We start from the raw sequence: 27,827 nt of genomic DNA on the forward strand, positions 1-27,827 counted from the left end.
AAAGTCCATAGTAATTTGCCTGTTGAGCGGGTAGCATTGTAAGAACCAGGGAGGTCACATGGCTTCCTCAAGGTCACCTGGTCAGGCCATAATTAGATGCATGTCCTCCTAGGTGATGCCATCCTGCTGGGGGGGGCGGTGGGGGGGAGCTGCTGGAGGTGAGGCAGAGATTGCCCTGGGAGTTATCTCTAGAGGACGGGAGGCTGGCTGCTCCAGGGCCAGTGGGCAGTAAGGCCCCCCACCCTGGGGCCCAGTCTCACTTCCAGCTGATTACAGGCTGTGGCAGGGTCTATAACCTCTCCAATTAGCCGGAGGCCAGACCCAAGGCCTCTCTGATAACCCCAGCTCCAGTGGCAGCCGCCATGGGGCCAGCTTATCTGGCCTCTCTTATCCTCCCCCTTCCCCCACATACTCCAAGAGTTGCCCTGGCTGTGAGCAGATGAATAACCAGATTGTCCTGCAAGCTCAGCCGGCAAGTCCAGCCCTACACCCACCGCTTTCCCTGACCGAGGGAGGCCACAGCTGTTTTTTGCACCCCCTGGAGAGAATGGGCTGAGCCAGGGAGGACTCCTGACTCTAGGCTGCCAGTCAGTCCCGAGTGGTTGGGGAGCACTCCTGGCTATCTTTGCTCCGGCGTCTGTGTGCTGGAGGGTGGGTGAGAAAGCTGGACCCTGCCTGGAGCTCTGGACATGGCCCCAAGGAGCCAACCAGTAGGCACAGGCAGGCTGGGGGCACCCCTCTCTCTCCTGGCCCCCTTTTGACTGAAACACGGCTCTGGAGGGGTGGGGCTGTGCCTGGCATTATCAGTGTGTCCAACTGAGCCAGAAAGGGGAAAGCTGCTGGTTGCTGTCAGCCCCCGCCGGCTGGGCCTCCTTCTGTCTGGGCATGTGATCCTCTGCCCGTGGGTCCCTGGGCAGGAGGGACTGGCTTCAGCCACCCTCTGCAGGGCTGGCCACTCAGCCTTCGGAGCGGAGCGTGGTTTGGGTCCTGTCTTCCCCCACCACGCCCAGCTGGCTCTCCATTGAAGATTAAATCTGTCCTCGGGTGCCAGGGCTGGATGGGGTGCATGTGAGCAGGGCCGGGGCCCCAGGGCTGCCCTGCTCTGGGTGGACGGCTGGAAGGCAAGGCCTGCCTGTTTGTGAACTCACCTCTTCTGTGGGTTTTGCATTAAACTTCACCCCAAAGCACGCCTGGCTCAGTGGTTTCCTTCAGTACCCCCAGGCCTCTCCAGGGTCTCCGGGGAGGCAGGATGGGGACTCGCACCCATTTCCTTCCCACTCAGCACCCTCTCTTCGCTACCCCCCCTGCGCTTGTCTCCTTCCTGCCCGTCACCTTAGGTCCAGAACTGGGAGTGGGGAGGGGACCGCATCCAGAACCTGTTATCCAAGGTTCTGCCCATTCTTCACCTTCTGAGTTTGCAAAGAGAGGTATGGGACTTCCCTGATGGTCCAGAAGACTCCCAGCTTCCAATGCCAGGGGTGTGGGTTTGATCCCTGGTTGGGGAACTCAATCTCACAAGCCTCGGGGGTGCAGCCAAAGAAAAATTTAAAAATTAAGAAAAAAAGAGATATATGCTTTAGAAGAGGTAATGACAGGGAGCCTGTCCCAAAGAGAAGGCCAGAGTCTTCATCAGGCTCTCCTTCCCACGGCAACCCAGCAGCACATTCCAAGGACCTGACTGCCACAGCCAGGGAGGCCCAGGGTGCCCTCCAAAACCCAATGGCTCCGGTGACAGGCAAGAAGGTCAGAGAATGCGTTTGTCAGACGCCACCCAAGTTCTGGAGTAAACATCCTCCTCCACCTTCCTCCCTGCTCCTTGACTCCCCAGCTCCCGCACTCGTCCAGGTGGGGGCGTTGGGCGCAGGGCCATGCGGTCAGGCTCCCAGGACCCTGCTCAGTCCTTGGAGAGAACCCTGACCCCAGCCACTCAGGGATGGACACCAATTGCAGCGTGATTTATTGAACAAGACGTGCACTTTTTGACAGGGCCTCAGAAACCACGGTTTCCTTCACCGAACAGTACAGGATCAGGGTACAAGGGCTTACAGACAAAAAAGACAAATCCTTTCCATGAGCCGAAGGGGGGAGAAAAGAGGAAGGGGAGCTTCTCTTTCCCTCGTCCTCCCCTAATACTCCGGGCCTCACTTCAGCGCCAGCGGGACGCTGGGCAGTGTGTGCTGAAGCCAGGCCTGGGTCGGGGCTGGCCGCTCGGGGCCAAGATGCCCGCCGAGCCATCCCCACTCCCCACCCTAGCCACCCCCCACTCCACCCCCAGCAGGAGCTGAGTTAGAAAATACAAAAGCGGTCCGACGCGGGACGTCATGTGCAAATGGAGGCGGGGACGGAGCTTCTGCAGAGTCTCGGCCGTGGCCTGCCCCACGACGGGGGCAGAGGTCAGCGCGGGCAGAGGTGCTTTGGAGAAGGGTCTCTTCTCGATCCAGGAGGCTGGGCGGCTGTCGTCACGAAGCTTGGGAAAGGTGGTGGGTTCAAAGAGGAGCGGAGTCTGAAGGGTAGGAGCGGACAGGGGGGCGTCTCCCTCTCCCTCCGGCAGGAGAGTGGGCCGGCCAGCCTGAAGCAGGCTGCTGGGACCTACGGGAAGCTGGTAGGGAAGAGGCTGAGGGGCTGACTCTCGTTGGTGGGCAGCGGAGACCGGTAGCCGTCGAAGTTCCTCGGGATGCTGCCGCTGGTGGAGCCCGAGCTGTTACTCAGAGTCTCGATGCTTCCCTCTCGCTGGAGTTCTGTAAGACAGGAGAGAGGGCCAGGCCGGGTCAGGGGGGGTTCTCAGGGGGTAGGCGGGTGGGTGTGCACTCTGGGCCGGCTGCCTGCCCCGAGGCCAATCTGGGCCCACTGACATCCTTCTACGGTGGGCGGGGCGGGGCGGGGCGGGGCGGGGCGGGGGGGAAGTGCCCAGGGAGAAGCCCTCTTGGCTGGCAGGCTCCCGTCGTCTCCTCAGCATGTGAACCCCGTTAGCCAGGAGCATGGCTGCCCTGATGATACATCTGGACCACACTGCCACTCGTAGGGCACGTGCCCAGGCCTGGTGCAGACTCGTGCTCAGCCAGCTTGCTTCCCAACTCCGTGAGGCTCCTGTTCTGGAGCTCCTGGTCTGGCAGGAGGCAAGAAGCCGGGAGGCAGGAAGGACCGAGGTGTCCCCGTCTGGTCTGTCTGCCCCTCGCCTCCCCCACCAGACACGCGGGCTCAGCCACTCACTTGCTCACGCATCCTGACCCACACCATCTGCCTGCCTGCCGGGCCCCTCCTGTGCCCTCCCCCTTCAAGGGGGAGTGCCTGCTTTGAGAGGGGCCTACTTGCCTGGAGTGCCTCCCTTCCCCTTCCTCTGGGCTCCCACGTGTCCTGGAGACCCCTCTGGAAGGGACGTGCTCAGGGTCCACCCGGGAGTCAGGTCAGGAGGCTCCCAGCCCCTCCCCTGGCGTCTGTAAGCCAGGCTACCATCTTGGAGATGGCACCTGGCTCCATCTCCTTCCACTATGGGCACCTTCCTCAACTGCCCTGCCATCTCTTGACCCAAGACAGGTACTGGGGTGGGTGGGCTGGGAACAGACTTCCCAGCATGCTGAGTGCAAGGCAGAAAGAACTACTTCTTGGCTTTCTGAGAGTGGTCAGTTCCTATCCCCTTTCCCTCACAGTGAGATGTGGGCATACATATCCCTTGGCAAACTCTGGGCCTCAAGCCAAGATGAGGCACCTGCGGTTTCTCCTTCCCCAAGGTACAACTGCCTGGGACAGAGTGGGAGGGGGTCTTGCCTGTCCACCCTGGACGCCCAGGCTCTCAAACCAGTCATTTGAGATAGCAAACGAGTGCGCTCAAACGTGACACGTGTCTGGTCTCTTGTGCCTGCAGCCCGTGCCCAGGCCCCTTGTCACCCTCCACGCGCAGCACAGCTGGCTTTGGTTAGGGGATGGGTCATGGCCTTCACTCCTGGGCTAGCCACCACCGGCCAGCCAGGAAGTGACCACTGACCCCCACTCCCCGTGGGTGAACCCTGAAGCATGCTGGTGGCCCAGCAGTAGCAGCAGCAGCCACAGAGTGGGTCGGGGGCATCTGTGCTGGCCTCCTTCAGATGCCTCCCGGTTCCAGTGTGAGGCGTGAGGCACCAGCTGTGTCTGGGGCCCTGGCTGGAAGGGTGTAACTGCAAACCAGAGCCTCTCAGCAGGTGGGGGCCGTGGACATGGGCTGCAGGCCTGGCGATGGCCCCTGACTGCCAGGAGGCACCGGCTGCCCTGTTGGGCCTGACCCTGAGAGTTAAGTCAAGTCATCCAGATACCGCTGGAAAACCCAGACCCCCGCGTGGGCTCTCTCCTTCTCCACTCAGCCTCTAGCCTCCCCCTCATTTGGGGCCCGTTGTGCCAAGAGGGACAGGTCAGGAAAGCAGGGAGCAGACCCCCAGTTTTCTACACAGAAGCTTAGCACTCCAGGAAAGCTCTCCCCAACCCCCTTGGTTTCCCACGAGCGCAGCCAGGAGGCCCTGGCCCCGGTGCCGGCCGTCCCGGCGCTAGGGGGCGCCGACAGCAGGCCGGGAGGGAGAGAGGAGGCGAGGCCCCAGCAGGGCAGTAAGGGATGCCGGGCCTCAGGACTCCAGGCCTCGAAGAGAGCCCAGGACGAAGGGGCGGAAGAGGCAGCAGCCCGGGGCAGGCCCAGCGTTCCTGATGCAAAGTGCAGGCGCGTCCATACCGCCCCGGAAGCCGAGGCGCAGGGAGCCTGGGACCAAGCGGGGGACTCCCACTGCCCCGACACAGGCCTGCAGCCACCTCCCAGCAGCGCAGGGACCCCGGCCCGCGAGTCCGCACGGCCGCCTCGTACCCCATCCTGTGAGAGTGCGGGGACAGGTGCCACAGGGATTTCAAGATGACTCTGGGGCTCCTGGGGCCAGGGAGAGCCTGCGCTGTCTTGCTCATGTTTTCTTTTCACCAGCGAAGTCTTGGGTGAGATGAAGGTGGCCCCCGCCTCCCAGGTGACCAGGCTCCGCTGGACTCATGTCCCAGGTGTCTCCCCTGGCCTCGTCCCTCCTCTCGTTGCCTGTGGCTGCTGCCCACCAGATAACTCCCAAAGCTCCCTACTGGTCTCCGGACCCCCAGAGCCCCCGTCTCCAAGCCACCACATCCCAAAGCCAGAGCGTTCTGCCTGCAGCATGAACCTCATCTTGCCTTTCCTCTGCTTAAAACCTTCACCGTCTACTAAGGGTCCTGAGGATGAGGTCTCTCAACGCCTCACCTCTATCAAACTGCCTTCCGGGACCTGCTCCTCTCCAAGACCTCACCTCACTAAAGTGGATTTGAGGAATCCAGATAATGAGCTTGGGGGCCTCGTGAGGCTGCTCCAGGCCTCTGGGTGTGTGCTCATCTGGGGAAAAGCCCTTCCCAGGCTCCTGTGGCCCCCAGGACACCTACTTATCTTTGAAGCTTAGCACGCCTGCGAGCCTGTGCTGTCTCCCTGGTAGCATGGCCAGGCCCCACCACACTCTGTACTGACTCCTGCCCGGGGCCCCCCAGCACGCTGGGCATCGTCTGCTCACGTGTGTCACCATTCATGTTGGGGGAGTCCCTTGGAGGCCGGCTCTGTGTTTGATTCCCTAGTGCCAACCACAGGGCCCACAAAATAGTTCGTGTTCAAAAAGCAGTTCTTGAGTGAATGAGTGGATGAATGAGAGTGAGTGAGGAGGGAAAGGGGTGGGTCATTGCTTCTGCAGCTCGGCTGCCAGTGTAAGAACCCAGGGCCCGGGTGCTCCTGGGCCGTTGCCTACATGCCCCGGTCAAACCCCTTGCTCTCTGCTCCCTGAGATAGGACTGTGTGAGTGTGCGAAGCAGATGTGGATGTGGAGGAGGGGTGCACACGCGGCCCCCCGCAGGCCACCCAGCCGCCCAGCCCTTTGGAGCAAGCGGCGAACGGAAGTGTGCGGCCTTACCTTCCTCCATCCCGAACACACGCTTTGTTACTGTTGGGTTGTTCGCGGGCGCTGGGCGGTTGGCATTGTTTTTTTTTTCCTTTTTTTTTCCCTTTTGAAAAGAAAAGCATTGAGGAACCTTTTGGGAAAAGATCCGGACAATGATGGAGTACACTGATGTCGGCAAGCAGGAGGCGAGGGCACCAGGAGGTGTGGGGAGCTCACGCCGGGAGGAGGGTAAGCTGGCAGCAGAGTTCTGCAGTGACATGCACGTGTGGGGGGCTGGGGACCAGTCTTGGGGGCCCTGGAGATGGAACTGTTGTGGCAGAGCCGAGACCTCCTTTGTCAAGGGGGCGAAGTGGGGGGAGAGGGTCCGTCCCCCGAGCAGGAGGAGCAGCTGTGGGGAAAGGAGAGGCGGGCCTGCCGCCCCATGCAGTGCCCATGCAGGTGGGACGCAGGAGAGAACAGGAGGCAGAGAAAGCCTGCGGTTTCCAGGGATGCCTCCGTGTGATCTGACTCAGTGGTCCAGCTCGGGCCACCGCCCTCCTCCCCCCAATTCCAAGACCCCCGGGTCTGAACGGCAGTCGTGCAGATGCACTGGATTTGCAAGGAAAGCCCACCAGCAACCTGCCAGGGCTGCAAGGGAGAGCGAGCTGGGGGCCTCCCCACTCAACACAAGTATGTGGATTCTGGGTGGTGGAAAGAGCCCGCTCTTACGGAGGCTGCTCTCCAGGCCCCTCAAATAACGGACTGCACTCGGACGGAAAATCTTACTGTGACCTCATGTTCCCCAGCGCCTCTGTGCGCCTGGGGGGGTGGGTGCTGGTCTCCCCATTTTGCAGGCAGCTAAACCAAAGAGCGGGAAGCCACTGGCTCTGGGTACACAACCCCTCGAGAAAGAACTGGACTGATGGAGACGTGACAACTCCAGGCATCACTCTGACTAGTCCCAATACCCTCCACTGGCTGCGTCCACCCACTCACTGCTGGCTCTTTTTGGAAAATGGGGCCTGCCACCCAAGCTGCCCTTTGAGGTCATGGGTGGGACGAGGTAAGCCACAGGGGGTAAGGGGTGATGGAATGAGCAGCAGCTCCAAAGAAGAAGCCTCAGCTCTCATGAAATAAGCAAAGGACCGAGAAAGCTCAGTTCTCACGCCACCCTCACTCTATATGGAGCCTGGCAAATTTCAAAGGTCTTGGGGGGCGGGGCGCAAACAGGTGGCTGGCCTTGTCAGGGAGAAGCGACCCTGGTTCCCTGGGTGTGTATGCCAAGGGAGACCCAGGGGGAATGGAAGGAGGCAGGAGCCTGGCTGCCCGCAAACGCTGCCCCCCTCTTGGGGTGGGCCGTGCAGATGAGGGACATGAGGGAGATGGTCTGTCCTGGCCCCTCGACTCTCATCGGGAGACTGCGGCCCCTCGGCCAAGGCAGGGGCAGTGGAGACCGGCTCCTGGGAGATCTGGGTGGGTGCTGATGGCCAGGGCTGGCTCCACCTGGGGAGAGGCAGAGGATGAGCCAGGAAGCGGGGACACAGCCCCGGAGACAGCACGGGGGGTGGGGCATGAGGAAGCCCCTCCCTCTGGAGTGCTGGTCCCCGAAGAAGCTGCTTCACCCTGGAGGGCCTTCTTCCCTGGGCCTATCCTCTCCCCAGTATATAGACCCTTCACTCCCTCGAGGCCACTCTACGCCTGGCAAGGCAGGGACTTTGGGGACACCCTGGATGCAGGTCTCTCTAAAGCAACAGTCACTTTCCTAAGCATGTGGTCTTGGTTCCCCCAACCCCGGGGAGGCATGAAACCCTGAGGACACAGGGTCTCTGTGAGTTTCAGGGAGAGCTGGGGTGCCCAGGAAGGCAGGGGACCCGGGGGGGGGGGTGTCAGGTGTGACGCACTACCTTGGGCTTGGCCTTCGGGCCTCTTCCAGGCCAGATGGCAGTGGGGGTGGCTGGAAAATCAGAGCCCCCAGGGAAGCCCCGGTCTCTGGACTCAGAGGGAGGCCTGTTTCGGGGACCAGTGAGGGCAGTGCTGTGCTTTGGGGAGGGGGGTCCCTGGGCCCCCTGGTTCAGCCCCCAGGGCCCCCTGGCACTTCTCTTACCACGAAAGGAGCAGCGTTTGCTGCAGGGCCCCTCTGGTGTGCTCAGAGGCTCCAGCCGGCCCAGCTCTGCATGCTCGGCCTCGCGATGCTGCTCATTAAAGGGATTAGCAGAGCACTTTTATTGGGCCCGGCTGCAGCCACACACCCCATTCCCAAGCTAACCTCCCGGGCAGCCTGCGGGGAGCAGGATGAGGCCTCAGGGCGGAGTCTCAGGCAGCACTGGCCACAGGCTTCCAGCAGAGAGAAGGGAGGGGTCCCCCACCCCGCCCCTCAGCCTCAAGGCCCAGGTTGGGGAGGCAGATGAGGCGAGTGGTTCAGAGAGCCGGCTCTGGGCCCTGCGACCTGGGAGACTTTAGGCAAGGTCCTCAACCCCTGTGCCTCAGTTTCCCAAACAGGAGGCTAGCAAGGTCTGTTTCATGGTGCGCTTGTGGAATTAAATAATGCATGCAGAGTGCATCACAAAGTGCTTAAAGCTTCCAGTCAGCAAATGTGAGTTTCTCCCATTGCTGCAATCGTATTAGTGATTGTGATTACCCGCAAGACCTTGCTGGGGGTGCCCTCTGGCTGCCCTCCCCCGGCAGGTGTCCCTGCCATCCAGACCCTCACCCCCACCCCTTCCCCACTGGAACCCTGGGAGTCTTTCTTTTTAATCAAGAAATGGCCTGAAGAGGAAGATGGCAGATATGTGTTTACAGCTTTTCATTTCCCTCCTTGCCTCTTTGGAAGTACCCTCTTCCAAGCTGGAAAATAAATTTCCAACCCTGTTGACGTGCATTGATTTTTCCCTCCTGCGTGCACCTCCCAGTTCTCCCGTCAGCAGGACCTGTGGTTAAGCCCCCTGCCTGGGTTGGGCTCAGTGGTACCTCTGAGGAGCGATGGGGGGTGGTGCAGGCAGAGCACAGAGCAGCCAGCCAAACTGCCCCATCCTGTCCAGTGCCTAGCTCAGAGGAGGTCTGTAAACAGAAATAATCTGGGTTCCTTTCCATGGTGAGGGGTCTTGGCTGGGGGAAGGGGGAGGGATCCTCTGACCCAGATTGTCATCATCTTTCCTGCAGCCCCCTGGGATATACAGGGAGAAGACCAGGGGACCACAGGATGGCTTCGAGCTCAGCAAATGGTTCTAAATGGGCTCTGCCCCAAGCAATGGACATTATCCACAGGGGGCCTTCCAATGAGGGCCTGGGACCAGCTGTGCAGAGGCAGAGACAGAGGTGCAGAGGACGGGGGCGGTGGCTGGCCGCCTCCTGCAGGGCTCAGCTTCCCGTGCAGGAAGAACCCAAAGAGATGGTTTGGATGCCAACAAGGGGGTGGTCCTGGCGGACATGGCTCTGGGCTGCTTGTCTCACACCAGCCCTGGGCCTGGAAACTACTGTCCTCTCTTCCAGAGTGTCACTCGGGGAGGTGAGGGGGTCTCTTCAGGGAGAAAGAGGGGGGAGTCGGCTGAGATCGCTTCCTGAAACTCGGACAGCTCTGTCCACACTGTGGGTGAAGCTGGCCTCAGCCCCAGGGCATTTTTCAGGTGGTTCAAAGGGCAGCAGTTAAAGAGGAGGCGACCTGCAGGGGAGCCCTGATTTTCTTCCCACTCGGACACACCCACCGTGGTTCCTCCTGCCCCCTTGGCCCTTCAGGGTTGCACCCTCAGGCACCCCCACCAGGCTGCAGAGGTGCCAGCTGACCAGGGACCCGCTTCTGTACCCACGCCAGGTCTTGGGGGCTGGGTGGGGCTGAGAAGGTATCCTCTCTCTCCTCCAGCAAGGAGTTTCTGCTCCCCTCCCAGGCTTGCTTGTGGAAGGAAGGAGGGCAGTTTCCCACAGTTGAGGGGCTGAGGATAAAAAAGCCCTTCCACGTTCAGATAAGGGGAACCCTGATCTGGTCGACGGAATAAAGGAGTGGATAAAAAGATGGCTAACAATGGCCTGGGACTCTCCCAGGCTCCACACCTGTGTCTGAGCTCTGAGGCTGCCTACTTCCGGGCCTCTCACCGCACACTCAGCCTGGGGTCCCTGAGAGCTTGTGCCCCCGGCCCCTGAGTCCTGTAGCCAGTGAGCAGACACACGCCTTCCTTCCCGACAGGAGTCTCTTCCAACCTAAGTGCTCCTGCAAACCTGCTTTCTTATCTCCCTGCCCAGCTCTTTTTCCTGGCTGTCCCGCAGGTACTGAGACCCAGAACATCGCAGGATGAGGCCAAGGTCACATGGCCTGCCTTGCCCCTACCCCCTTCCCTTCCCCAGCTCCAGACGTTCAGGGCAAATACTTGCTGCTCTCGCCTTGGGTCCCTTGAATTGTTTCCCTCGGCCACTGGGGCCACGCGTGGGTGCCTAATAACCTCAGGGTTTGGGGGAGACTTGGGGCCTAAGGGAGACCCCAGTCCTTCTGGTCATCCACTGGCCCCTCCCCCGGAAGATGAAAGTCATGAGCAATACCTGGAAAGGATGGCTAAGGAGACCATCAGGTGGAGAGCCCTCTCTGCGTCTGGAGGAAAAGACACAGCCCCTTCCTTCCCTCCAGGAGGATAGGTCCTCAGGGCTCTGGAAAAATCCAACTCAGAGCAGGCCAGTCTGGCATTAATACGCGAGGCAGGGACAGAGAGGCAGGCTAGACCCTGGAGCTCCTGGTGGGCCCGGTGGGGATGACACAAGAGGCGCATGCCGGAATGCCGGGGAAGAAGTAATCAAAGAGGGAAAAAGAAGAGGGGAGGGAGGCGTGAAGAATGAGGAAGGGTCAGTGTTCAAAAGGCGTCCTCCACCTGCAGCTGGGTGTGTGTGCATGTGTGTGCGTGTGTGCATGTGTGTGCGTGTGTGTGCATGTGTGTGCGTGTGTGCGTGCATGCGGGCACGTGTGTGCGCGTGTGTGCGTGCATGCGGGCATGCGTGTGTGCTGGGGTGGGGCAGGGAGCACAGCATCTGAGTTCCAAGCAGAGCAGCTCCCTACCCAGCCTTAGACAGGGGGTTACCCAGGAGGTGGGCTGGGGTCTGGGGGTTGCAGCCTTTCCTTGAGGCTCCTCCCACCACAGCCATGACATAGCACCAACTCCAGGCAGGGAGAGACCCACTCCCAGGAGCCCCACATGACCCAGACCCTCTCCAGGCTTAAGGGCAGGAGGGCAGGACCCCCCCATCCCGGCCGCCCAACAGCACCCCATGCGCGGGGACCCTCTCAGGGCCACTACATCAGTCTAACTGCAAATCCAGGCCCAGGCAGAGTGAGTCCTGTCATGGAGTATTACACATGGGGCCAGCACGGGCGGAGCCGATCTGGCTCATGATCCCGGTTTTGAGTGATGTGATAACTCTGCTGGAACGTGCTTGAGGTCAGCCTGATGGAGGAGCGGCCTGGAGCCGACCCTGAACTAGCCCTAAACCCCGCCCTGCCGCAGACGTGCTCAACGACCTGGGCAAGTCCCCACACCCCTTCTGCGCTTTACCACCTGTCAGGCAGGAGGGCAGCGGCTGCCCTGGTGATCTCACAGGCCGTGTGAGGCTCTGAAGAGAGGAGGATGTGAAGGTGCTTCGAGAAGCAGGATAAGCCCTGAGGGCATGGCAGAGACTCTCACTGCAGTGGGGTCCTGGCTAGAGAGCTGGGGGTGCCGTCTCTGAGGCCCCTGGAGAACCGGTCCTCACCCAGGATGGCCCGAACCGCCCCCTCTAGCCCCAGGCCAGCAGCACGGCCCGGGGGCAGAGCCTCGGCAGATGGCACCTGAGACAGACGTGGCGGGGTGGAGGGGGGCATAGAGCTAAGGGATGCCTGGCCAGGCTCTGGGAACAGCCTCCTCTGCACAAGCCTGCACGTGGCGCCCCGCGAACAGGCTGCTCAGCACGGCTCCGGGGAGGACACGGGCTCCCAGCGAGGAAACTGTCCCAGCGAACCAGGTGTCCAGCAGCCAGCCTCAACCTGCCCTGCCTCCTCAAGTGAGGTCTTCTCAAGACCCTCTCTGGGGCTGTGAGATGGCGCAGTGTGGCTTGCAGATGGCAGGGGAGACGCTGCTCCCCAAACGTGGCTGGCCTGATGGGCTCAAGCCACATCTGGTTCCCATTCAAATGTCCAAACGTAATTAAATTCTCTCCGACGCAGCGGAAGAGTTTGGTAAGATGTGGCTTTCCCCCTTCCACCGGGGTTAAGAAATCACTGTCTCGCACTCCGGTGGCTGACCGGCACTCCTCTCGGCCGCTGATCCCTCCTGCTCCACCAAGGAAGGGCCTGTGCTCGGCTCTGTTTTCTCAGGCTGAAGGGGCCGGGGCCCTCCCCGCAAGGAAGAACAGCCGAAGCCAGAGGTCCTGCGGGCTTCGTTGGGGCGGGGAGGCGAGCCACCCTGGGCAGACAGCTGTGGGACCCAGGCTCACCCTGGGGACACACCAGTGTCTGGATGTGCGGGGTCTTGTGACACCCTGCCAAGGGATTCCCTCTCTGTAGCTCCTCACAGCAGGATGCCTGTGCATCTCTAGCCTGCCTCTGTGGGCAATGCAGCCTCCCCCAGTCAGGCCCAGGGTTGAGGGGCGGCTGCCCACCTCCCATGCACGGAGGAGGGTTGCAGACAGCCAGGGGCAGCCCGGGAGCCTGCCTGAGGGACCCCCGGGGCCGCCACGTCACAGGGGCTTGCTGGTTGCCTCTGGCCTGTCAGAGCCCCAAACAGGTTAAGGGGCAGCTGGGTCTAAGGTGCCGGGCCTCGGTGGGATGGAGGGCGGTCCCTTCCACGACGAGGAGGTCCACTCACCCGAGGCGCTGGTGCCTCTTCTGGCCTTCTATTCAGCCCCTGCCTGAATTCAAGCACAGTTCCCTGGGCGGGTTTGCCTTTTCCAGCTTCCCTTCCCAACTGAGCACCTTCAGTATACGGCTTCTTTTTACTTAGGGATTTATGGCTTTCACGGTAATGGGTTCCATTCTACTTCTCTATGGCTATTTTCCTAATCACTGTGGTATAGGCTTTATGAGACTTTTTTTTAAATATAAAATAAGTCGGGGTATTATTCTTTTTGAAACGATCTGTCCTGCGAGTTAATGACTTCAAGAGGGTGTAGATGCTCCCCAGAGACAAACGGGGGCTGGGAAGGGGATAACTCTGGTGGGGGGTAAGCGAGAATCTTCCAGATTCAAGAAGGTCCCTTGATGACTCTAGGCCAGGTTGCTCACTGACACCCCTGTCTGAGCTCTAAGACCACTTTTAGGCTCACAAGGCATTTCCACACCAACGACCACTCACCCTGAGCCCAGCACACACAGCAATCCCAGTACTGCTGACCTGGCTCTAAATAGGAAGAATTTTGTATATCTGGTTCCAAATGGTTAACGGTTAGTAATGGATTTAATTTAATTTCTGGGTGGCATGACCGCCAAGGCCATGTGTCTGGTGCCTTCATATCAGTGAAGGTTTTAAGGAAATAAACCCAGTTCATGGATCAGTCATCCTAGGCCAAGCCTAGCCAAGACACTGGCGCTGGGGTCAAGGTCTCTGTGGCCCCCGTTAGGGTCCCGGCCTAGGATCCTGAACCCACAGTCATGAGTCTCAATTAATCGCCGTGGCGCCGCCCGCTGCAGAGGAGAAGGTGAGCAGACGCTGCGTTAGCCTTTGTGCTCTGCGCACAGACTGCCTGCTGGTGCCGGGGCTCTATTCATTATTCAATTCAGCTCGCTCAGACGAGCTTTTCCATTTGCTCCTCCAGGAGGAATAACAAATCTAGAAATGCAATTCCACTTTGCTGTATTAAGATATTGATTTGCCTGTCGAGTGGAAGTGCATTTGTTCCGTCACCCCCCCTCCTGTGGGCAGGAAGGGGTTAACCAAATGTTTATCACAAGGCTGGCTTCAGAGTTGAAAGTAATGTGATCAGTAATGAATTTTGTGTTACATTAGGTTGTATAAATGGACAGACAAGCGCAGACAACAAGTGGCCAGGAGTCGGGGCTAATCTAATGATGTAAAAATAGAGACAGCACCAATTATACTAGGGGCCAGCTCCAGGCTCCTGCAGGGACTGCAAATGAATAGGTACAAATCAAATTACTCACTAATAGACGCACTACAAGAGGGGCAGTCAATGGTAAATGCATTAGAGCCTAGTGACCTCTCTGCTCTGCACTGCAGAATCCGAAAATTTGACTTCCATCTTAAAAGTGGGGGGCGGGGAATGAGCTTCTCAAAGAAACTCTTGTTGGGGGAACAAGAGCGACTACTCCCCACCCCAAACCAGGCCACGGTCAGAAGGTACCCCCCGTCTGAGTCGACCTCCTTCCCTCGCTCCGATGCCTCCCAAAGCCTGAGCACCAGGGGGTGGGGGGGTGGTGGTGACCTCTGGGGGGGACAAAAAGGGACCAGGGGATGAAGCCCTGCACGTAGGCAAAGACAGGAAGTTACATACCAACACACTTCACAGCCACGTGTCTCTCAGGGGTGGTGGTTTTTACTGCTACGTCAAGGGCTGTGTCTGTATCGAAAATAAAATATTTCTTTAAAGAGGATTGCAACACGGACCCTGCAGGGAGCAGCCGGTGCCGAGATCAGGGGAGGAGAGATGCGAATCTGGTCTGGCCACTGGGAGCTGCGTGGGATGCTTGTGGTCTGTTCTGAGGTGCGGCGCGTGCAGAGCTTCATTTATTTCCCACCGGCCCAAGCTGCTCTGTCCTCGCCCCTCTGCTCCTCCTCCCAGTCCCGCCAACTTTCCTGCCTGGGGATAGAGGCAGGGAAGGCTGTGGAGGTCCCGCCAGCGCGTGGGCAGCCCCTCAGGTTTTCTTCCTTCTGTCAGGCTCTAAGAATGGAGAGACCAGGCCTGAAGTTCCAACCTGCTGGGCAGGGCGAGGGGGCTGCTCAGAGAAGCCTTCTGACGTGCCCCAACGCATGAACCATATGCTTCTGTTCAGCTCCCAGTGGCTTGGGGAGGCATCGAGTATGAAACCAAAGACCCTCCAAGCGGTCGTCCAAGGACCCGGCCCACGCCCGAATGGAAGCGGGGGCCCTGGTAGGCCTGGCCCCACCTGCTCCCCCGTCTAACCGAGCCCTAAGGCCAGCCCCAGTCACACACATCGAAGTGGAGAGTGCACACTGGTCCTGGCCAACTGGAGATGAAGGGAACAGTCCAGGAAGATGAGGCCCGGCCCCCAGCCGGGGCAGGGACAGGCACCCAATGGGAAAAAAGCATCCTGAACAAATGAAGCAACAGGATGTCAATTCTCCGCAAACTCAATTAAGCACATGGAGGGGTGGGATTGCAAGCTCTCGGGCTACAATAAATAAAACACATGTCAGGGGGTCGGGGGGAGTCTGGGAAGCCTGGGGCTGGGAGATTCTGCCAACATATCTTAGAATGCCTTCTGGAGTGGGCCTGAAGGTGTCTGGCTGCGGGGTGGCGGGGTGCAGGGGTGGGGTTCAGAGAAAAGTGAGCAGGAAAACAATCACCCAGTGTCAGAGGGTAGACAGCTGACTCTGGTGTGGGTGCTCGGAAACGCCTCCTTCTGTTAAACCCAATCTGATGGGCATGGCTTGGCCTTCTCAGTACAGGCCTCTCTTCTGCTTTAAGAACTCAGGCTCTGGCTTCCTAAGGGGTCAGAGGGCCATTTCCAACGTTTATTGTCTGTGTGTCTGTCTTTCCTCTGTCACCAGCCATCCCACTTCGGGGGTGGTCCAAACACCTCAGACCATCTTCTGAGGCAGAAGGGCAGAGGTAGGGGCCGAAGGGAAAGATGGGTATTTAACCATCCATGACTGTATTCAACTTTGTTCAGATCTTACACCTCGCAGAAAGGTCAATGGTTAAAGATGAATTCTCTGGCAGAAGAGGAGGAACAGAGAGAAAGCCTCCCTTTTGTTAACCATTTACCTGTGTTCATGTCTTCAGAGAAGGGCCCTTATCTGGGGGGTCCAGTGGCCCTTCTCCACCCTTTGTCCAAGCCTGTCCATTTCCCACAGGAATCCCTGCTTCCCTGTTGAGGCAACGCCTGGAAAGGGGACTCTGAAGATTCACCTGTGAGGTCACGGGGGCACTTCCTCCTTATAGATAGGAATCAGTGTGCTCTAGTTAAAGAGTTCAGAGTCAACTTTGGGCAACTGAGAAATGAGCAGAGATGCTTCTCAGCCCAAAACTTCTGCGTTATAGCTCTGCCTTTGCCTGGGGCTTTCAACAGCCTTAGGGGAGAAGAAGAGAGGGGCGTGGGGGTGGCGGGGGGCAGAGGGAGAGGAGGCGGGGCAGGGGAAGCTGCCTACCTAGAATGGGCTGGGAACCAACAAGTGTGTATTTTAAACACAATCCCTTTTCCCATTGCTTTGACTGGCTTTCATTGACCTCTCAGGAGCCACAAAAGCCCATCCAGTCATTCAGCAAACATTAACTGGAGTTCAGCTTGGCTCTGCTCCCAGAGCTGGATGCTGGGCAGGGAAAAGGTTGCTGGATAGAGGTAACAAAGATGAACTGGATTCAGTCCAAGGACCCGGAATTGGGCTAAGACACGCCGGACGGGCAGTCTGGCTGAGGTAGGCGCTGGAAGGACCACCGGAGCTGAGCCTTACCCCAGTGGGCTGGAGAAGGGAATACACGCTGCTTACTAATGTTAAAGACAGCATGCATGGCTGTCCTGGACCAAGCCTCCTGTGCACAGGCAATGCAGAAGTTCAGAGAGAGGGGAGATTAGAGCCTGGTCTACAAAGCGGACTGGGTAGGGGGCGAGGGCAGCAGGCCCCTGAACACAGACAGGTCAGCAGGGCTCGCGCTGGGGATGATGGCCGAGGGTGTCGGCATGAACTACGAATGGGGGGTGACTGTGGAGGGGGTGGAGGGGAGAGGCTGGAGAGGTGCGGGAGCCGGAAAGAGACTCTAAAATGTGACGGCAGGAGCCCGGGCGGTCAGCTGCAGGCCCAGGAGGGCGGACAGGGAGAGTGGGCCCTAACATGAGGGCGGCTTCCTTCTCTGGGGCTCCCGTCTCGAGGGTAATGGGCGGAAATGACTCAGGTGACTGGATATTAAGAACCGGAAGTTCTTCCTGGGCATCTCCTTTTGATCCCACAGCTCTGAGTTATGATTTCACAGCAAAGCTTTCATTTTCTCCTCCTTTGTCCATCGTAATAAAGGACATCTACTGAGTGGTGGTGTGACAGGGCGTTTGCACGGGTGGCATGGAGTCTGAGGCGTCGAAGCCGTTTGGGAGGTGGTGCCTTGAGGACAAGACAGGAGGAGACGAGGCGACCGAAGCGCTCAGCATGGGGAATGGCGGCGGCCAGGACGTGAAGGAACAGGAGGCCAATGTTTACTACACTTCGTGGCTTCCCTCTCCCAGGCCTTAGTGAGGAAGAAAGGAGAGAGGGGAAGCTTTCTCTTTCCCTGAGGGCACGAACTGTGCCCAGGGGCACCCTCAGAGAGCCCGCCTACAAGGGGAGCCCTAGAGAGACAGCACAGGTCTCCAGAGGAGGCAGTGGAGAGGAAGCCCTGAAAGCATTTTGTAAAGACACCGAAGAAGAAAATCTAGGTAAAGCAGAGAAGGATCTACGGGACTGGCCAAGTTGCTTGGACGATGGCGCTTGCCGGAGAGTAGGGATGTTTATAGCTAAGAGAGGGCTCTGTGGTGGCTCCCCGGTGATAGAGCCCGCCTCCCAGTACAGAAGACACGGGTTTGATCCCTGATCCAGGAAGATCCCACGTGCCATGGAGCAACTAAGCCCCTGAGCCACAACTGAGCCCATGCACCCTAGAGCCCGTGCTCCGCAACCAGAGAGTAGCCACTGCTCTCCCCAACTTTTTAGAGAAAAGCCCGCCCGACAACCAAGACCCAGCACAGCCAAAAACACAAATACCCAAAAAATTTAAAAGCTAAGAGAATTAATTCAGCCCCCATGCCTGCAATTATGGTCACGTGATCACATGGCACCTGCGATGGGAGGGGATATTACGGCTCCTGCCGCCTTAGCAGGAAGAGGCAGGCAGGAGTTCCAGGCCCGTTGGAGCAGCTAATCCTAGACGAAGGATGCAGGGGCCAGCATGCAGGGTTATGTGTTTTGGGGTGCCTTAGCTGGTCAACTCCAGTACCAATAACTAACATTGGTTGAGAGCTGAATTCCTACAGTCCTGAAATGAAAGCTATTAGCGCACACACACACACACACACACACACACACACAGTGCTTTGAGTTATCTTTTGCAAAACATAGGTTGTCAGTGGATATTTATTAATTCACTTATTGAACCCTTCCTGAGATCATTTAAAAACTTCACACTGTTCAAAATGTTCTTTCCACGTTAGGAAGGAAAAAAGGTACTTTTCAAAGTACCTTTACACCTTTTCTAAGAGTAAAGGTAAAGATTTCTGACAGAAATCTTTGGAAGACCTTTAGTTGAAAATAAACTCATAGCCTTTTCGGTTGAGTAATTAATATACATTCAGGAAAACTCAGAGGATTTAGCAGAATAAACTAGAGCATTGGTTTCCAAACTAGATTACAATTCATCAATGTGTTGCAAAATCAATTTAGTGGGTCCAGACTGCATTAAAAAAATGAAATAAAATAATCCTAGAGTGCTTTGCCTATACTACTGTTTTCTGAAAGTTCTGACTAAGAAATATTTGAGAGAAAGTATACTTGAGCAAGGAAGTAAGTGTATGGAAGGTAAGAGGTAAAGACTGAGCCCCTGGGGGGTTGTAATCCCCAAGAGTAACTGCTTCTGGACTAGAAGAGTCAGTTAAAGAGATGCTGGACACAGCTCCATGTGCTATTCAGGAGCTCCTTGTCTGTCATTTTATATATAGTAGTATGTATATGTTAATCCCAAACTATGCTCAGTAATCCCAAACCTACAGGGGAAAAGAATCTGAAAAAAAAAATGTATGTATGTATAACTGAATCACTTTGCTGTAACCGGAAACTACACTGTAATCAATTATATTTCGATTAAAAAAATACTTTAAAGAAAGAGACGCTAGACAGAAAAAGTTGCAGCCTCTTTCCTACCCCGAGAGCTGTGATCAAACAGGAGAATGAAACAGAGTTCCCAGGACTGTGGGAAGCCAGCTCTTGACCGTGACTGCTGACTTAGAGAGCTCCTGAGAGTCACCAGCAGCCAGGGAGGCAGCCTGCGACAGACGCGTGTCAGGAATACTTCAGGCAGCTGATCAGGACCTGTGAATTAGGCCTAAGGGCTTTTGCTATTGGATGTGGGAGAAAGCCAAAAAAAAAAAAAAAAAAAAAGACAAGGTTTAGCTAAATAGTGATTGAAAGAGTTAAGGTCTAAAGTGACAATGAAATTAATACGTATCTAGGTGTTTATGAAAATTTTTTGTGTTATATTTTTGCCATTTTTGATTAGTCGCTAAGTTGTGTTTGACTCTTTGCGACCCCATGGACTAGACAGCCTGCCAGGCTCCTCTCCATGGGATTTCCCAGGCAAGGATACTGGAGTGGGTTGCTGTACCCTTCCTCCAGGGGGAATCCTCCTCTGGGGGACCCAGAGATCGAACTCACGTCTCTTAGGTCTCCTGCGTTGGCAGGAGGATTCTTTACGGTTGAGCCACCAGGGAAGCCCAGGTTATATCTTCCCTCAGACACAAAATGACTGGAATAAGTAAATGTTTTGCTTATGGAAAAAAAAAAGTCCTATTTTTCTAGAAAAGGCAATATTGAAAGGAATGTCTGCTAAGCGGGAATTAGTCAAGTTATTTTGAGGGGGAGTGATGGAGAGAGGAGGGGGCCGCGGGAGACAGCATTCCAGGCCGAAGGAGAAGTATGTGCAGAGGCCCCGCAGGCAGAGAGAGCACGTGTGCTCAGGGACCCTCCGGGGAGTTGAGTGGGGCTGGGGCTCGCCCAGAGCAGGGACAGGAGCCTGGAGAGAGGGCAGTGGCTGGTCACGAAGGACTTGGTGCGCGACAAGCCGTGAATCCAGGAGAAGGACAAAGCTGAGGGCAGAGCAGTCCAGTGGATAGATACATGGAAACATGGGCAGGGGACTGGACGATGGGCTTGGAGATCAGGAGAGAAAGCCAACCTGAAGGCACTTTGGAAATCATCGGTTTATGGATAGTAACCGAGGCCACGGAAGCGGAGGAGATGGCCCTGGATGGATGGAGGGAGGGGAGAAAGGATTGAGATAGGGCCTTGAGACATGGATTTAAGGCTGACAGAGGAAGAAAACTCAGGGAAAGGATGGAGAAGTAGCTGGAGGCAGAAGAAAACCAGGGGCATGCGGTGAGGCAGGAACCACAGCGAGATCACTCCAACATCACCGGGCCTGGCTCACCAGGCCAACACTGGGGCAACATGGACACTCAGGGGGGACTCTGGGGAGGATGGGCATTGTGGTTGCGCAGGCTGCAGGCAGGGACTGCTCTTCCTCTGGACAGGAGGAAAGGGGGTTTTCAGGGTCTGGGTGCAGGAGGCCAAGGGATTTCGCAAATGCTGACCACTCTCTTCTGAGTGGGAGAGACAAGCTGGTGGGAGTAAGAGATTTGAGGGGAACAGGAAACCTGGAATAGTATCCATCAAGAAGGAAAGAGACCGATTTTAAGCTGGTGGATGGATGGAGCCCAGGTACCACACTGAACAAAGAGCAGACTAATTCATACTCAATAAACAGCAGTAACATGGGAAAGATGATAAAATACAGACTCTCAGAGGACCAGAGACACAAGAGACTCTCTGAGGGAATGAAAACAGGCTGGAAGCCACGGCAGTGAAGCAGGGGCTACAGCGAAACCGCTAACATGGAGGTTAGGTGCAGGATCCCAGGCACCCGGCAGTTCCTGCACATCTGCCGCAGGCCAGACACTGTTCTAGGCACTGGTGTCTCCTGTGAGGGATGAGTGCAAACTGAGAATCAGGAAAAGGTGCAGAGAGACTGCCTGGACTCACTGGGGAGTAGAGACCGCACATTGGCAGAGGGGCACCAACCCATCTGAACAATTCACGACTTTTCTTCAGCCACCTAAGTGTACAAGCAGGGTTGCTTGACCTAAATTTTGCTTTGCTGAATGGGGAGATGTGATGATGTTAGAGAGAAAGCAATTTAGTCAGTTATTTTCAAGCTGGACTTGCAAATCCCACATGTGATCTAATTATTCATAGACTACTTGGTCAGCAGCCAACCTGGAGGACCGAGCCAACACCTGCCTCCTAGTTAACCATGTTTTAAAATGGATCTTCTCTGACTTTATACGCATGGTGAAAGTGAAAGTGTTAGTCGCTCAGTCGTGTCTGGCTCTTTGTGACTTCACTGTAGCCTGCCAGGCTCCTCTGTCCATGGGATTCTCCAAGCAAGAATACCGGAGTGGGTTGCCATTTCCTTCGCCAGGGGATCTCTCCCAACCAGGGAACAAACCCGGGTCTCCCGCATTCCAGGCGGACTTTGCCGTCTGAGCTACCAGGGAAGCCCCGTGCACAGAGATCTTGTCCAGCTGCAGGTGCTGAGTCAGCAGGGTTTGGTGGGGCCTGAGATTCTGCATTTCTAATCAGCTTCTGGATAGAGATGTTGCTGCTGGTTCGCATACCACTCTTGGAAGAGTAAGGTTTTGAAAGGCTTTGCTTTACTTTGGGGGAGAGCTGGTGTGCACTATGGTGCAGCTTACCAGTGGAATGCTGGGGCTGGCTGGCTGTTACACTTTCAGGAATTCTGCTAGATGACTGAGATCGTGTTGACAGCCTGAAACTGGCTGTAATGGGAGCTTCTATGCTATGGAAATGCCCAAATGCTATAAATCAGGACTTTCCTGCTTCCCTTTGTAGAGCTGGCTGTTAAACCCTCACCAGCACATCACTGGCTAAATCTGTACAACAGTGAAACATGGGTACGGCGGGCTTTGGCGTCAGGGGTCATGAAAGCATGTGCCATTCACAGCTTGATAAAGAGGCCACCTGTCCCGGATGTACACTAAACAAAGAACCTGCTGGAGGCATTACAGGGACTGATCGTCTCTGCCGCCTCAGAGAGACCAACAGAGGCAGACGCCTGGGTCACCCTACCCTCCACCCAGAGAAGCAGGTTGTGGAAAGAGACAGGGACCAGGAGGCTCCCTTGAGCAACGGGTGACGTGCAGGAAATTCTCAACCACATCACACTGTACTTCCCTGGCTATCCCCGGGCAGCAAGCGGACTCTGCTGGGGGTGGGTCAGCCTGCCCTTTCTAGGACCCACGGCTGCACTGCTAGGCTGATACTTTATCTGGAATTGCGAAATGTGAAGACTCAATCTCAAGAAAGGCAGAGGGGAACAGGTTAACTTCCATGATATCTGCTTTACTTAGTGACCTTTAAAATCACGGCAGAGATGGGACTTCCCCAGCGGTCCAGTGATTAAGACTTTGTGTTCTAATGCAGGGGGTGAGGGGTTCAATCCCTGGTCAGGGGGCTGGGATCCCACATATCTCAAGGCCAAACACCAAAACACAGAAGAGAAGCAGTGTTATAACAAATTCAGTAAGGACTTAAAAAATGGCCACGTCAAAAATAAAAAATCTTAAAAAATAAAAAACCAAGACAGAGTTTTATATACATATATAAAACACACACACACACTCACACACATGTCAAAGTAAACCAAATGAATCCCATTTGGTGACAGTTTGGGGAGGAAAATGAAATCCCTCAGCTCTCAAAGGGCGTCTCCTATTTTCTGACCTGTGGGTCAGGCAGTTTTAATTTCCTCTCTCCCTCTCTCTCTTTTTTTAATTTCATGAACCCGCTTAAGGCCACAAAGACTCCTGAATCCCTCAGCTGTCCGGCAGATGAACCGCTGCCAGCTTCTCTCAGGTTACTAATGGTCCGTGCCAGGCTGAAGTTCCCCAGCCCGGCCTGAGCGCGCCTTCCCGTCTGACTGCTGGATGATACGGCCGGGCTCTCCGGGGCTTCCGAGGAAGGCGGCTGGGAGGAGGGCCGACCCTCAGCCGCTCTGGCGCTGGAAGAGTGGCTCCTGGGCATGTGTCCGGTGCCACTGGCACTGCTGGTGTGAGCGAGGCTGGACGGGGCCCCAGGGTACAGGGGAAAGCTGGGCTGCAAGTGAGGCTCATGAAAGGAAAAGCTTTTCTTCCAGCTTCTGAGCAAAATGGGGTTAGTAAGTGTTAGTCCCTCAGTCGTGTCTGACTCTGTGATTCCATGGACTGTAGCCCGCCAGACTCCTCTGCCCATGGGATTCTCTGGGCAAGAATACTGGAGTGAGTAGTGATTTCCTCCTCCAGGGGATCTTCCCAACCCAGGGATCAAGCCCGGGTCTCTTGCATTTCAGGCGTATTCTTTACCATCTGAGCCACCAGGGAAGCCACATGGGGTTCAAGTCCCCTGATAATGGCTCTGCTCCTCATCTCTGGGTCCAGGTGGGAGAACAATGGTGTGATGAGCTGCCGTTCACAAGTCAGAGGATTTTACAAGGAGGGCTGAGAGGTGGTGTGCCTGTGTGTGTGGGAGTCAAGGGTAGAACATGGTTGGTTGCAGCTTCCAAGGCCTGCATCTTCCTTTCCAGGGAAGAAGGAGGCATGGAGAGGGGGTCGGGGGGTTGGTCCTCAGAGACGGCGGTCTCCCGTGGCTGGATAAGGCACCTCTCCATCTCTAGCCAACTCCTTCTCTTGCATCTATTCTGTTCGTTTGCCAATTATCACACGAGCGCTATGGGCAGGCATGAAGCTAATGCTGTGGAGGTAGAGTTGAGGACAATATGTTTCTATCCTCTTAGGACAGAAACAGAGGAACTGAATGGAATGGGAAAGAAGAGAGGGAAAACTTAACCACTAAACCCAAAGATCTAAAAGACCGAGAGGTTCCACAGGGAATCGGGACTGTGTGATAATGTCAGGCATTCCGAGTTCTGCCAAAAATGCTTTGACTCTCAGTCTTGCTGGTCCTACTTCCTGCCCCAGGTGTGTCTGTTTCTCCTCCCTGGGATCCTCTCTCCAAGGAGGCGCATGGAGCAGGGATGAGCAGTTCAAGGTAAAGGACAACAGGCTTGAGAGGACTCAGGCAGGCAAGAGCAGGAAGACCTGCAGCCAGGATCTGAGGATCTGTGCTCCATCCCCTGGTGACCTCAGAACACCAAGAAGATGCCTGTTGGGTGGTCCTCCTCGGACATAAACGCTGAGCTAGAGCCCTCACTAACAGCACAGATGTCTAGGAGGAGCTTTAGGAAAAAGGAGAGGCAGGCTGTACTGTAATTCTGTAGAGATGGAGGGGTTATGGCCTTTCCTAAGTGCGTGTGTGTGTGTGTGCTTATAGCTGCTTGCCTGGGGCAGGGCGCACCCAATCATCCAAGGATGCAAGAAACTGCCCTAGCCCCCAGCTGCTGGACTCACTGGCAGACAACAGTACCAAGGCCAAAGGCAGCATAAGAAAAAGCTGTCTGGCGGGGGTGGGGGCGGTGGTCACACCAACCCTGCCTGCTTCACCCTTGCCCCTCGGGCTTGCAGGACCCACTGACACTCGCCAATCTGTAAAGCCTGCAGCAGGACAGAGGAAGGTGTGCTGCCTCAGTGTTCGTCGCCCAAGGGCTGCTGAAACCTTAGTGGGCAAGGCAGTCCCTTTCCCTGGAGAAGGCTGTCCTTCAGGCACCGCCTGTACAACACAGTGGTGGAACCACAGCAAGTCTGTAGGCAGCAGTCCATGGAGCAGGGGTCGGTTCCATGGGAACTCCCCTCTGCACCGGGTTTCTCAATACCAGAAGCTTCCAGAATGGATGGCAACCAGAATGTTAACTAGAGAAACACAGAGGGTTAAGACAAACACACGCACCCTCTCCCAGCAGAGAAGCTCCACACCCACAGGCACCGCTCACGACCAAGTCAGGCTAGGAGTGCGAGGCCACCTTTACCTGTTCCGGGTCCCACCACGTCCCGGCTCGGGGACTCAGCCATGGCATCGGCCAGCCGCTCCCGCAGGCCCTCCTCGGTGTGCTCCATGGAGGCCATGTGCCGCAGCCCAAAGCCCTCTGGCCAGCTCCCACACACCTCCAGCAGGGTCACGCTCCGGTCAAAGGTACCTGCAGCACACACGGGGACATCCGACCTGAGTCACCTTGCAGAGGGCAGGCTGTTGTCGGCGCTGGCCCACCGCCACCTCCCCACCCCCGCCCAGGGCCTGTTTCAGCCCTTCCTGAGGCTGGAGGAAGGAACACAATGAAACACAGATGCGCGGGGCAGGACGAGACAGCTCATGCTACCAGCTCAGGGCGGGTATGGGGCTAGTAGTTTTTGAACTGTTTTTTCTTTTTTTTTTTTTCCTATTGAGTGGCTTGTAAGATCTTTATTCCCTGACCAGGGATCGAACCTGGGCCCTCAGCAGTGAAAACATGAAAAAGAGTCCTAACCACTGAACTGCCAGGAAATTCCCTGAACTGTTTTCGGAGGACCTACAGGGTTCCCCTGAAGTCTTCAGGGACTACTTCAGGCTGGAGGTCAAGGGCAACGGAATCCTTGCCCAGGTTCAAGCAAAACTCCCCTATTTGACTCTGTTAATGCAACAGGACTTCCCCTAAAGCTTCATTTTTAAAAGGGCTTACTGAGTTCACATTAAAAAAAAAAATGCGTTCAAAGCCACTATAGCCTCTAACCTATACCAAATGTCCTCATTTTACATCTGAAGCTCAGAAAAGTTACGTCCCAAGATCCAACAGCAGGTCTGTGGGCCGGTTTGGTTCAAGGACTTGGACGCCCTGACAGTTCGGTCTACACCTCATCCTCTTCCACTGCACAGAGTTCCCCAAGACATGCGCATCACTGGGGCACCATCTGGGGGGACGGCCGCAGGAAGGCTGGGTGACAGCATCTTCCCCAAAGATCTTTCCTCCATCAGGAGCTGCAGCCCAGTTCCAAAGAGTACACGGCGCTCTGCTGAATGCCAAGCTTAGACTTTACATGCAAGATCACTTCAAAGGCTACCTTTAAATGACTCGACTTTATTATACAGCAAGTCTTCTGTGAAAGCTTATTTCAGCCGCTCTCTCTTGGAAGGAGATTATAGTCATGCTCTGTTACTTTAAGCACATACCCTTTCCCCAGTGATTAGGTAACTGAATCCACCACATTTATTGGGCTTGGTTCCTGCCAGCACCAGGAAGATGGGGAAAAAATGCAAATGCCAATGTTTCCCAAAGTTAAAAGTACACCAACACACACTCTTTTTATCGGGCCTTGCTTCTCCTCTTTGATCAGCCGTCAGAAACTATCTTCCCTCGGCAGCCTGGACTGGGCAGCGTCAGCGCACACTCCCTGCCAATGACAGGTGGTAATAGAGAGGGTGCGAGCCCCAGCCCCGGCAGGCGGCCCTGCCTCTGATAAAGGCCCAAGCATCGAGGTGATAACCATTCGTAAACACTCCGACAGCCGGTGACTCCATACATCAGCAAAGAGGGCCAGATAATCCTGGGCTCTCCTGACCAGACAAAGGCCCTTGGCCAGTCCGCTGGGATTTCTATGTGTGGCTGGGGTCACTCCTGGCTCCTGAATGTCATCAGCCAAGTTTGGCTTTGATTTATCTCTTGCCTAGTTGGAGGGTGGATTCCTGGTGCCGGAGGAATGGGTAGCGTCTATAAATGCATCTCCCCAGGAAGAGGCCCACCTGGGGCGGGGGTTGCTAGGGATCAGCTTGCTGGGTGGCACCCGGGAACGGGGACCTGCCCCGTACCACATCCTCTCTCCATTGGGCAGGGTCAGGTGATGGGCCTGGGGAGCCAGGTGCTAGGCAGTGGGGCTGGAGTGCTCAGTGTCAGCCCCTCAGAGGCCTGGGCTGTGCTTATCTTGCCCTGGAGCCCACATTCAGTATCAGCATCAACCATGACTCAAAGGTGCCCAGTCCCCAAGGACACGCGAGGACTGATGACACCCAGCGGACTGGCGATCCCACTGTCCACTCACTAAGTGGGGAGAGGCAGGGCCCTGCATGTCGCTTTTCCATTTCTGAAGTGGAGCTAATAACACTCTGCCCTGTGTCAAAGGAGGGGAGAGATCAAGTGAGGTTCCTGCCAGCTCTCCTCCAGCACCGCCCTACTCTTAGTTGACAAGATCAAGAGCTACAGCACCAGTGTTTCTCTGAAGGGTCTGCCTGGGACGTCTATGCCTAGTAATTTACAGAAGAGGAGATTAACAATAATACACGGGCACACTCCTCTGCCCTGTGCACTCAGGGCTGAGGCAGCAGCTTCTTCTTCTTTTTTTAATGGACAGAGATGTCCCAGAGCCAGGGAAAGGAAAGAGAATCATTGCTCCTTTTCTCGCTTCACATGAGCACAGTGCCTGCCTTGAGAAAGGTGCTCAGTTAAGGTTTGTATGGTCTGTGTTTGGCAGTCAGGGCAGGTAAGCTGAGAGCAGGACCGGGAGAAATATCAGAAGCCAAATCAAGAGGACAACAAAACAACGCAGCAAGATGTTATAGCAAAAGCTGTGTAGGACAGAGGCTGTGACAGAGGGCAAAGGCCGGAGGAGTCTGTAATATTTTAAGGGACAAAGTGACAGGACACAGGAGAAAAAGATCAGGAGTTAGTGTTAGAGTGGAGAATGGAAGCAGAAATATAGGCTCCAACACAGAGGAGCTGTGTATGTCCTGGCTCTGGGCAAGCTGGTTATCTTTCTGGGCCTCTGACTCCTCATCCATAAAAGTGGAAAACCAATACAGTCTCACAGGGGTGTTGCAGGGTATGTGTTAGATAAACGGCGTATGGTGAGTTCTCTGCACATAAGGGGTATGCACGTGTATATGATAATAATAAAAAGTTTACACCATGTGAAGTTTCATCATAGATGGTGACTACCACGACGATCCTGACAGGCAGGGACGGGTACCACTCCAGCATATGGGAGAGGAGCTGAAAGCGCAGAGAGATTCAGGGAGGCTCAGGGTCTCCGAGTGACAGATCTGGAACACAGGCTGCTAGTCCTTAGCTAGGAGCTCATTC

The 27,827-nt window shown here is 56.1% G+C and overlaps 1 protein-coding gene across 25 annotated transcripts in view; it reads right to left on the reverse strand.

Annotated features, from left to right (window-relative positions):
- Positions 1-1,934: 1,934 nt before the first annotated feature.
- Positions 1,935-27,827, reverse strand: part of BCAS3 (BCAS3 microtubule associated cell migration factor) — a 608,745-nt gene continuing 582,852 nt past the window's right edge. For 6 of the 25 annotated variants that reach the window (XM_069602698.1, XM_069602693.1, XM_069602708.1 and 3 more), the window contains 2 exons: positions 24,750-24,917; positions 1,935-2,738 (listed from right to left, as the gene is read on the reverse strand). In XM_069602698.1, the coding sequence (XP_069458799.1) occupies positions 2,590-2,738; positions 24,750-24,917 (317 nt within the window). In that variant the 3' untranslated portion in view covers positions 1,935-2,589. Of the gene's footprint in view, positions 2,739-5,924; positions 6,016-14,348; positions 14,415-18,834; positions 19,114-24,749; positions 24,918-27,827 lie in introns of those variants that run through there. The other 19 variants (XM_069602692.1, XM_069602690.1, XM_069602702.1 and 16 more) reach the window with 4 other exon arrangements.

This window comes from Ovis canadensis, chromosome 11 (genome assembly GCF_042477335.2).
Source record: "Ovis canadensis isolate MfBH-ARS-UI-01 breed Bighorn chromosome 11, ARS-UI_OviCan_v2, whole genome shotgun sequence".
Taxonomy (NCBI): domain Eukaryota; kingdom Metazoa; phylum Chordata; class Mammalia; order Artiodactyla; family Bovidae; genus Ovis; species Ovis canadensis.